This window comes from Limanda limanda, chromosome 1 (assembly GCF_963576545.1).
Source record: "Limanda limanda chromosome 1, fLimLim1.1, whole genome shotgun sequence".
In the NCBI taxonomy this organism is placed as follows: domain Eukaryota; kingdom Metazoa; phylum Chordata; class Actinopteri; order Pleuronectiformes; family Pleuronectidae; genus Limanda; species Limanda limanda.
Window position 1 is genome coordinate 20,188,840 of NC_083636.1, and position 12,203 is coordinate 20,201,042.

Here is a 12,203-nt window from a genome sequence, read left to right on the forward strand (position 1 = left end):
CAGACACGGCATCGCTCACACAAACAGGAAACAACCGATTAGACCTTCTTCAATCTTTGCTTCTGTTTATCTGTGAGAGACAAAAGCACTGAATATTCTGCCTTCATCTCCTGCACTGAAAACTACTACACTGAATACTACTACACTGAATACTACTACACTGAATACTAGAAGTATTTTAAATGGTTCTTCTAAAGGGAAGAAGAATAGAAGCAGCAGATCTGTGGAACCTCATCAGGAGTTAAAAAGTCCTTTTCTGCGTCTTAACCCTGACAAGTAGGCGCAGACAACGGGCCCTCTTGGTTCTGCCTCCTCCTCGGGTCCATGTCCAGGCAGTGACCTTCACCCGAGGACACTTGTGTCCCTGTCTTCAACGATCACATAACCCTGAGGTTTCTTCCCTCCTTCCACCCTCCCCCCCTCATCTCTCCCTCCATCTTCCACCCACCGCCTATGGTCTGGCTCGCACCGCTCCATCCCGACACTGGTGCCTGTGATTGTGGCGAACCAGGCTGTTTCCTGCCTGCGTGCGCCAGACTATATATAACCCTCCAGCGCCGGGTTGTTTAAGAGGCTCGCAGCCTCTCGCCGGGCTCGTCCAGAACCACAAACACACAAACACAATGTTCTCTGTCATCTCCTCCTCTTTTCCTTCAGTGTGGTGCTGCTGCTCACACTGCTTCACACTGGGCTTCTGCAGGTTATTCATTTACTTAATAGATAGAAACAGACTGTGATGTTCTTACTGGACGAAGCCAAAGCGGTCGATTTCTTTGTACAGGTGGAAGTTGGTGTCCTCCCAGGGCTCCACCTTGGCCTCCTTTCCCTGGAGATGACAAGAGAGAAGGAAAAACCATTGACAACATTGAAACAGAATATTTCTCGAACACTGAGATCTGTGCACGGAGGTCACAGACTGAAGATGTCTGGTCCATGGACGTGAACTGATTTGTGCTTGATATCTTTTAGGCCCTGGTCCCTGTTTTTGTCAGTTTGATTTAAATGATTATAAAAAAAGCTCTCACAGGGGCTCGGTCGGAGATTATCAAGAGTTTTTATCCAGAACTTTTGCTTTCTCACTTACTGCACCTCCCTTGAGTTCAGGAGAATATCTGGTGTTCAGTGCACGTCTGAAAGCAGCTTCAGAAAGGGTTGGAAGCTCGTTCCACCACAAACGAGAACAATCTAGACTGACTAATGTTCAGGGATCAGATTCTGACATTTCTCAGTTAAATTATTAATCAATTCATGATAGAAATAGCCGCGCCACTCGTCTGCAGTGATCATGTGGGTGATAAAGCTGAGATGAAGTGAAGAGTGGCCTCTGACTGAGCTGCTCATTACATGCCACCCACGTTCTTCAGGGGCAGAGGCTCATGTTGTGACTGGCGGCTCGATTGCGAGGGGGGGGCCTTGACTCCGGCGCCCTTGGGAAAGTGTGTCGGCGTGAGAGAGTGTTTATGTGACACAAAGAGAGTGTGAGCAGCGATTAACAGGTGTGAAATGAACATTCAGACGTCCACCTGCGTCACCGTCTGACTCCAGGCCTCATGAAAGACGGGTGAGATGAAAAGACCCACAGGTGAATGTGTGAGGAAGGATCATGCGGCGAAGAGGATGGAGAGAATATCAAAGAGAGAAAGAGCAATGAAAAAAGGAAATTAGAGCCCGACCAAAAACTTTACAACTCCGGCTGTTATATTAAATTCCTCAAGGTTTATTTATGCTCGATGCGAGATACGAAAATGGAAAAGGACGGCGCCTGCTTTCCGTTAAGAAATATCAACAATGGCGGAACTTACTTTACTTAAAATGTAAACATTAAGGTACATCTTTTTAACATTGTTTATTCTGTATAACATATAGATCCTATAGATCCTTCAGGCTCTAGCTTTCATGTACTGAAACTGCACAGATCTGACATTAAGCTATTTGAACTGAATCAAAGATCCTGTAACAAACATCGGGATGTGAGGACACCTTCATCTGAATACTTTGAAAAAACAAGGAAACATCAGTGAATCTCAAACTCCACCGTGTGCAGCTCTACACATCTTCAAAATATTTTTCATGCGGCAGCACAGACGGAGGAACGTCGGTCTGACGTCCAGATGTGGAGGTGAAAATATTCCAGAATTCACCTCCTCCTCCCTCGCCCACTGCTCCGCTCAGCAGAAACACACAGTTAAACAAATAACTAATCTCTGAAGAATCCAAAGAGCTCAGTGTTTTATCCCAGCTCAGCCCATCTGTGTGTGTGTCTGTGTGTGTGTGTGTCTGTGTGTGCGTCCACAGAGTCGAGGGCACGGCATCATCATGGCCGACACATTTATCATTTCTCTCTCTGCTTAAAATCAATTTCAGGAGAAAATTGAAGCAGGACTCTCTGCTGCTCGGCGCCCGCTCCGTCACGCCTCCTGTGATTGTGTGTCAGCACCGGTCTGTGATGGACTGCACGGCTCAGTCATGTGTGCGTCCTCTCAGCGCCACTGTTCAGCATTTCTACAGTTTAATAATATAACCACTGCCCATTCATATCCATAAATCCGAGGTTGTCCACAGGCCTTTGCTCGTGACCTTCAGTCATTTTTCAGCTCAGGTTTTACATCTGTTCTTTTCAGAGTCAAACAAAGAGATTTGAGAAAAGTCTGGAAAAATAAACTTGTAGCGCAAAATTAACGAGTTTATTTTCTACCCTTAAATCATATTGTGACCTAAAAATATCACGTGACACCTTGTAGGGAACGCCTCCTGATATTCAGAGTTTTTAAAAACACATATAGCACACACATAAGTTTATGAATGTTCCTAAATTTTCCGAGAGTTTTGGCAAAGTTCTCCTGAGATCATGAATGTCTGTGTCAAACAACTCATCCAACACTTTTATAATAATCAACGTCAGTTTGATTCAACCTCTGGGGACCACGTTTCTCTTCACCTATTTCTTTTTTTTTGGCTACTGGCATATTGGAGTTTGGACCGAAGTGCTGAAGTGAACCGCTGAATTTTAAACTGTGCTATTGTTGATGTGCTGCCAAACAAGCAAGAGGATATTAAACCCCCGGCTGCTGATTTACCATCAGTGGCTCGGATCCAGAACCACCAGCGTCGGTGGCGTCTGTGCAGCCACCACGTGGAAAGAAAACTCAACTTTCTGTTCTTTCTGCGAAGATGAGAAAAACCCATTTTTAATGTTCACTAATGAACGCTGAGAACAACGAGCGACGAGCATGTGTGTGGTTGGCCTGATATCTGACTCCATTACCCCCATCCCCGACAGCAACAATGACACTGATTTAGCTCTGATTGTGACTCATTCCGCCTCGACACACACAAACACACACACACACACACAGACACACACGCCTCCATCATCTCCCCTCCATGGTCTCTTCACTCTTAATGAGGCAGCTTGATTATGCAGCCTGCTGGACTAAATTAAAAAGACTAATTTACAAACCAAGCGTGGTGGGCTGGTCCGACTGATACCACTGGGCTGTGAAATAGAGGTGTCACTCAGGAGACACACAACACACACACACACACACACACACACACACACACACACACACACACACACACACACACACACACACACACACACACACACACACACACACACACACACACACACACACACACACACACACACACACACACACACACAGCAGAGAAGCTATGGAGAGTTAATGTCTGACATCAGCGTACAGCCGTTATTAAACTCGCAGATACGATCAGAGGATTAGAGGGAGGATAAATAACCACAGAAGTCTGGAGATGAATCTCAAAACTAAAAGTTCAACACGTTTTTATCTGTTGAAATCTTTTCCATTCATATCATTTAACATCATGGACACACACTGAGATTAGGGGACAATTTATAATGGAAGACGTTAAGGGAGATCTCATTTTGCAGGTACAGAGCTGCAGGATCCAGATCTGAGACTCTTCCTCTTCGTCACCAAGTTCCTCTTCTTCTTTCATTCTGTAGGTGTCTGTGACTCCAGAGCTGCAGGATACAGATCTGACACTACTACTCTTCCTCTTCCTCTTCTCTAATTGAGTGTTTGTTCATTGAGGGAACTGTTGGGCTTCCCTGACTAAATCTCACTTCTAAAGACCAACACTGAAACGTGAGGGTAAATAAAGGTTAGGAGAGTTTGGAGTAGCACTTAACAAAGTGACATTTTTTTTTCATGTGTTTAAAAACCTTTAATCCGATATCAATACATCTGTGATACTGCTGATAGCGGCTTTTTGTTTGAGTGTTCCATAAAAGGGCGCCTTTGGATCTCGGCCAAGTGAAATCACTTTGCGTCCACGACGTCACATTAACCTCTGATATTTACTCTAACGAATAAACACACATCTTTGTCCTCCGCCTTCTTTTTAAACTTCTGTGTGAACTGTTCTGTGGGAGCGAGCATCCAGGGAGCTACAAAATACGAAACGCTGTAATTTACATGTTAATGTCAGCTGAGCGTCCTCATCACAACCTTATGCCCAATTTAGGATTTATGTCTAGAACCCGAAGGAGCAGATTCTGCACACAACCCGCTGTTGTTATTGTGTTTCACAGACAATAAAGCAGTGATTTATAGAGGCTTTAACCACAGTGTTATTAAGTCTGGTCTCAGCAGGAGGGACTGACTGGAATCTGGTCATGAACGACCTCAAGAAAATAACTAAACAATTGTTTCAAGCTGCAACGCCAACAAACTTTCTCCAGGATGAAGCCGGTTCTCTGCCGGCCGGAGGGAGTTCTCAACCAACCTTGTCATATTTGGCGACGATGTCAGCCCGCTCCCGGTCAAGTTTCACCGCCGCATCCTGGTCGGTATCAGACGCTGGAGAACAAATACAAGAGGGAGAAAAGAAGGAAAAATTAACGACAAGTTATCAATCAAATTAAAGTTTACGAGTTGCGAGACGACAGTGGCCAGGGTTTCTTAGTTATCCTGTAAATCTGACATCATAATAAATAAACAATTCCTTAGATTAAAGCTAGATATTTCACAGTAAACATAAACTTTTTAAATGAAATATAAATAAAAAGAAAACACAAAGATAACGGAAAAACAAAGAACGGCAATTCAGGAAATAAACATGCAAATATAAACGCACATTCTGATTCCAAGCTGATATTTATCAGACTATTGTGTAATCACAGACTCGCTTTGTGTTTCTCCAGCTCTCCCTCGATGTGTCAGCGCCAGGAGCTGATGTGGAGAACACACACACACACACACACAAACAAACACACACACACACACACAGACACACACTCTCTTTGCGTTGAAGTCTGACCTCAGCCTCAGAGAATAATGTGTGTTTCTGCCTGTTCTGATGAGAGGAGCTACTTTAAACTGGGAGCTGCTGTGACAGAGGCTTGACGCTGCTTGAGGGTATACATATATATATATATATATATATATATACACACACATGTGTGTATTTCTGTTGTTACAGACAAACCCACTATAACAAACACTTCTCAGAGCCTGAACAAAATCCTGCTTCAGTGCAAATCTGATTTGATTCTTTGATAATCAAACTGTAATTTATTCCAGTTGATTTACTTTCATCTTTTACAACGTGGTTTTTATGGAGTGAGCTAAAGTCAGACTGCGAATTAAACTAAGCTCTATTCAGCCTTTTTTTGGTTTGAGTTATGCAATCTGAAAACTTACATCAGTCACTTTAACAAAACTTTAAATTTAATAACACAAGTTGTGATTTACATGTGTATTTGTGTTGATTGTGGAATGAAAAACGAGTTTGGCCGTTATGGATGTGTATGTCTGATTCAGTCTTGTTTTAATTGTTGTGTGATTGTTATTCCAATGTCTAACTATAATTTCAATTAAAGACACTAAAATCTGCACACATCAGATACGAGCAGCATTTATCTGAAACGACTTTGGCCTCCAACAAACTCCTGTGGTTCAGTCCCAGAGGTTATGTAATATATTCCCAGTTGCTTTCCCTTTGCTAGTTTTTTAGCAGGAAGCATTTGACTACAGGCATTCTCCCACTTCCTCTCTGGGTCTCACGGGGGGGGGTGTTCCACGGAAGGAATGGCTCTACTGGAATTCCAGCAAAATGCTCCGGACAAACGCGCTCCTTATTGAGCTGGCTGGCGTTTTTATGACAGGATGGTGTGTGTTGGTGAAAGACGTGTGGCTGTGGGCTGCCAGGAGCACACACAGTGGGAGAAGACGCTGTGTGGGGTGGGGGGGCGTCCATCCCAACCAGGACAATCTGCCAGGGGCAAATAAACAAATACAGTAAAGCCCTTTTTCTGCTGGGAAGTCCGCCCCAGGAGGCCCCTGCGGTTCCCATGGTGAGCGCAGAGGAATTGGGGAGGAAACGAGGATTCAGTCTTTTCTTTGCACTTGACGCTCAGCTTGGATTCTGAGCCCCTTAAAGCCATATTAGTATTCCACTGGGGCCTGACTTAAGCTAAATGCAATTAGAGCCATTTTCATGCTTCGAGGATCACATTGGCATCCGTGACGGGGACCGGGGGGGCGTACGTGTTTGTTTTTATTTGTGGCCGAGGTGCCGTCGCCGGACTTGAGTCCAGGGAGTTTACGACCAATTGAAGAAGATGACCCAGAGTGACTGAAATAAACTTTAACGGCTCTGAAACATGTTGACGAGCAGGAACCCTCACAGAGACATTACTGTAACTGAACACCACAGGTTAATGGTGGAGGACATTTTAAGTAAAGGACGCGAGCCCAAAATCCAGTATGAGAAAAACTAAACAAATAAGTTCAGATTCAAATAAGACCTGGACCAGCATTTGCTTTAAAGTAGGAAGGTTTTTTCAAAGGTATGATGATTTGACACAGAAGGACCCAAACAACGCTAAAGAGGTGTTTCTTGTTGGTGGAGACCAAAATTGAAGAAAAAAACTAATAATACTGGATTTCAAATCTGCCATTTTACTAGAAAACCATAATCACATAAACGTTTGACACAGAATGACACTATATTCTCCAGAAAGTTGCCTCTTAAAGCTGGTGAGGAAGTGAATCAGGTAGTAAATGATGTGCAGCCGCTCTGTTCGGAGAATTAACGCACAAAATGAAATGAAACGCTCGGATGAATCTGAGAAACACAGTGAATCACATGAAGTAGATTGAACAGATTCACCAACAAAAGTACATCTATAAGGAAAGGTTAATGGGTTTTGGGGGTGGATTATTATTTCTCCGCCTTTGTCGCTCGTCATGCTGCTTATCCTTCATTACAAGGCCACACACACTCACAAGAGCACACACACACACACACACACACACACACACACACACACACACACACACACACACACACACACACACACACACACACACACACACACACACACACACACACACACACACACACACACACACACACACACACACACACACACACACACACACACACACACACACTGCAATGACTCTCCACCTCCTCCGCACTCGGCTGCCAGTCGCTCTCCAGCTAAGTGTCCCCATCCAGCTGTGATTAAAATGTCTCTGTCCGTCACCCCCTGGCCTGGTCAGCTGGAGGGACCCTGTACTCCCCCGCACCCTCCCACCCAGTCACTCCTCATGCAGCATTCAGGTCACGTGGGACTTCACTGTCACCACCCGGGGCGAGAGGCGTTGGAAGTGATCACGTGTGACGTACAAACTCATCTGAAACTGTCACGGTTACACGGAGAAATCAGGAAGTTAGGTGCAACTTCCCCTGCAGGTGATGAGAACAATATTGTCACGTAGGAAGCTCACAATGTTTTATGATATTTTTGATTTCCACGTTTTCACCTGTTTTAAAACACACGTGACTTGGAAGGTAAATGATGTTTAAAAAAAAGGAAGAAACGTGAAGCTTCAGAGACGAGAGATTTAATTTCAGGACAAAATCGAATTCTGCTGAAGACCACCACATGTAACCGGAAGTGATAGTCCATCATTATCACTGCTGTTTTAGACTATAGTGTTGGCAATGAACAACACGACAAAGCGTAATCACAGCCTTTCCAGTTTCCTCTGCTGTAATGAGCGCTCTTTGTTTTTCATGTGAAGGAGCCGCTGAACATCTCTCATAGATGCTATCTGCTCAGAAAGAGGAATAATAATCATAATGATAATGGCGGTAATGATAATGGCGAGGTCGCTTGGAGAATAACTCATTTCCCGTCTTTTGTTCATGCGCTGACGCTTCAGTCGGTTCAGCTGAAGCCACAGTTCAGGGTGCTGAAGTCAAAACATGGCCTGTATTCACACACAAGCAGATTGACACATTTAACTCTTTCTACTTTTATATGAAGCTGAATTTGAATGTTTGCATATCTGAAAGCTGGAATGAAGATGGACGACACACATCCCACTCTAAAAATGGAAAATCTCTAATAGCTATGCTATTTACACCGGGTATTAAACTGTCTAACACGTCTCCTGTGACCAGTTGCAATAAGAACAAACTTCTCCGCTCTAATGCAAATAAACACGTACGTGAATTATGATGTTTTTACGCAGTCTGAGATTACAGATCTACAAATACAGATCATTTACTGATCAATGATCCCATTGTCTGAGACATATTGGTTTATCTAGTAGTATGATGGTTTTAAATTCTGACAGAACTCGAGTCATTACAGGAACAGGAACACAACATGCACTTCAACAGCTTCAAACACAAACCTGTATATTAGGGACGGGAATCGGCAGGGACCTCCCGATACGATACTATCACGATACTTAGGTGGCGATACGATATGTATTGCGATTCTGTGGGTATTGCGATTCTGTAAGTATTGCGATTCGATATTACGATTTCCTGCGATTTCTTTTGGTTATTATTTTTTTTAAATACTGGACCATGGAAAAGGGTTGAATCATATTTTCAAATACAACACAGTCAAATTAACTGAGAGCTTTAAAAGTTTTTTAAAAAATATTAACATTAACTTAATGACTGCCCGGCAGCCAATAGAGAAAAAAAATAAAAATGTGCCCTATTATTGAATAGCCCCTGTCAACTGCACACAAACTGACAGATTAAAAAATGTATGCCAGTTAGGCTACTTTTAAACAATAAATAAAATTAAATAGAATGAATAATAGTTTACTTAAAATATAAACTTTGAAACAAACAAAAAGTAGGCTATGCTTAATTGTTGTTTGCATGTAGGCTATGCAAAGCTAGTGCTTGGGTATGCTTAGATCCTTGTGCAAAAACAAGAGCTGGTCAACATGCTCTGGGGCGATGTTGCTCCCCCCATATATCCCCCTCTCTGAATAAACCAATAAATATGTTTAAAAAAAATAAAAAAATGTTTTAAAAAAAGTTAAAAAAAATTTATTTGGGAGGCAGCATGGCGATTTAAAAACGTCATTCACAAGAATCGCGATTTGTAACTGAATCGATTTTTTCCCCCATCCCTACTGTATATTCAACTATTTAAAGAGCGCACAGTCAGTGAAGCTAATTCAAGTACAACTGAGACATGTAGCACCGTTCTATAAGAAGACACACACACACACACAGACACACACGCAGTGATGTCACCTGCTCCACAACAAACAAGTGATGAGGCAACACTTCACTGTAAACTGCGACATGTCATTACTGCACGTCCAAAACATTCATCTCCGTGCGTCTGCGTCTCCGTCCTGACCCTCGACCACGGGGACATGACGTGACCTCACACACACGGCGTGCCAACCAGTAATCAAAAGACTCCATCAGTCGTCCTGATCCCAACGGGACTTTTACACTGAAAATAATTAACTCCCACACTGTCTGCTCCATGTTCCTGACTGGTTTAAAACCACCAGGCTGAAGTTTTCATGGATTCGCTGTATGTTAATGTGAGCAGGCTAACGTGCAGCATTTAAAAAGGGATGATGAGGCGGCAGCAGACATTTCACACCACATCATTACCTATCATTAGCATTCTAATATTAGGGTATTACTTTTAGCATTATCATATTTAGGTGTCAGGTGACAAACTGGTGAATGTCTACACTGGTCGGTCACAGAGGCCTCTGTATCACATCATAACAGTCATGTTAACACGTGTAAAGAAAATATAACTGTGAGGTGAAATGATAAAAATACATCTTCAATGTTTTGCACAAAGGACACTTCAGCATGCGGACTGCTGGAGCTGAGGATCAAACCACCGACCTACTCGTGAGTGGACCACCCGCTCTACCTCTACGAGCCACAGCGGCTCATTAAATCAAGAGACTGACACTATTCCTGAGTTACTGAGTCCAGTTAATTTCACACACCAGAGAATATTTCGTCAAACCTAAATACAACTTTAGACAAAGTCCACCTCCTCAAGAGTCACTTTATCCGTTACCTCTTTTCCAGGCGTCCGGTGGATCTTCCAATCGCGTCAGAGCTTTAGTCCTCATCGGTCACAGTTCACCCAGGTCCAACACACTCTTAACACACTACCTTCGCAGCCTCATCCCACCACAGCCCTGCAGCCGCGAGGCAGAGAGGAACCGGGAGCCCGAGGCAAAGAGAAGTGAGATCAGAGGCGCTACTGTCAACAATGCTGCCGTTTGTTGCTGTGGCTGCGACACGGGGAGGAGGCAGAGAGGCAGAAATCTGACTTCAGGAGCGAGTCAGTCCCACTCGCAACATTCCCCCACCCTGACACAACAACACAACAACACAACAGGCTCTGTTCAGCACATCAGAGAGACTCACAGAGGCAGAACAGGGGGCATCGCTGTTTGCAGACGACAGACCAGGCTCAGGGAGGTTTTTCCAAATGTCACAACAATAAAAAAATCTGTCTGATGATTTCTCTGAAAGTCATAAAAAGAAATGCACTTGTGAGGGACTCATCTTCAGGAAAAGGAGTCGACCATTCAGTGACGTGGTCGCTCAGAGGAAATGTGATTTTTCTTTCTGAGGAGTTTCTTTCAAAACTTTTTTCTTATGGAAGCACGGGAGGAGAGAGAGAGAAACTGAAGGGGGCAAACGATGACAGTATGGTGATAAACAGTTTCCATTAAAACTTCATTATGAGACAGACGTGATGTAGCATGAAGGGTCTTGTGATGTGGCGTGTCCCAGATGGGGTGGGGGGGGCTGCGATGAGCGACAGACGCTCTCTCTCTCTCGTCATCTATCTCGCTGCTGCATCGGCACAAGAAATATCTGTGTTTATCAGCGGAGAGTGAAGCGCTGTTATCACTTCTGAAGCTCCGAGGTCAAAGAGGAAAGAGGGAGGACATTTACTGCTCTCCAGCGTCACGGCTGTTTTTCTGGAAGTCCACTTTATCCACGTCTGTATTTAGGCCCCATGACGCTGTTTCAAATCCAGATTCTCTAAACACCGATGCTAATGGAGGCTTCGATTTCTCCTCTGCCTTTTAACGATGAACAAAACGTTCCTGCAGCCGATTCTCTATCTTCAGACACCAGTGACGTTCCTCTCAGCAGTTAAATATACACATTTAGTGGCAGATTACATCAGCTGCAGCTAATTAACGCGTATAGATGAGCGCACAATGCGATTTTTAGAAACAAATAAATCTTCCATGAAGGAAAATCAAAGCTCACGATTTATGTGCAGACTGTTTGTCAAAGAACAAAGCAGTCGTATCGTTCAAAGAGGCTAAAAGTGGGAACAGATCAGAAGCTGACGGAGCTAAATACAGAAACACGGCGTCTCAAGTGAGAAATAATCATGAGATCATTTTTGCCTCCTTGTCTTTGTAGATGCAGTTGAAAAATGTAGCTGCCGTTGAAATGATCTGTTCTTACTTTCAATATCAACGGTTAACTCTTAATGTAAAACACTGCGAGCTGCATTTTCCCGACGACAGTACTCATATCTTCTGCAGCTACGACAGACAGTCACAGAAAGTGGAAAGAGTTTCTGTTCCCAAAAGTCCATGATCAACTTCCTCGCTGGTTAAGGTTGTGGTCTGAGGTCACTTCCTCCTTTTCAGTACCATTTGCTGCCGTCACAGCGTTATTAATGCCACATTCATAAAACCCTGTCAAGGTTAAAATACAGAGTGAAGCCGATTTCAAGCACCATCCTCCACCAATATATATATTTGATGGCTCTTGGTTCACGCAGCCACGATTCCAGAAACAACACTAGAGCAGGCAGCATTGAAATCTGACTCTAATCTGATGAAGCTCTGACGTTAAGTTCGGTCCAGAGAGAG

At 43.7% G+C, this 12,203-nt stretch overlaps 1 protein-coding gene across 1 annotated transcript in view; it reads right to left on the minus strand.

Annotated features, from left to right (window-relative positions):
- The window catches only part of usp6nl (USP6 N-terminal like), a 50,621-nt gene that overhangs the window by 12,200 nt on the left and 26,218 nt on the right, over nt 1–12,203 (minus strand). Inside the window, exons 3-4 of the mRNA XM_061080371.1 lie at nt 4,774–4,847; nt 747–826 (exon numbers count right to left, since the gene is read on the minus strand). Of these exons, the coding sequence (XP_060936354.1) occupies nt 747–826; nt 4,774–4,847 (154 nt within the window). The remainder of the gene's footprint in view (nt 1–746; nt 827–4,773; nt 4,848–12,203) is intronic.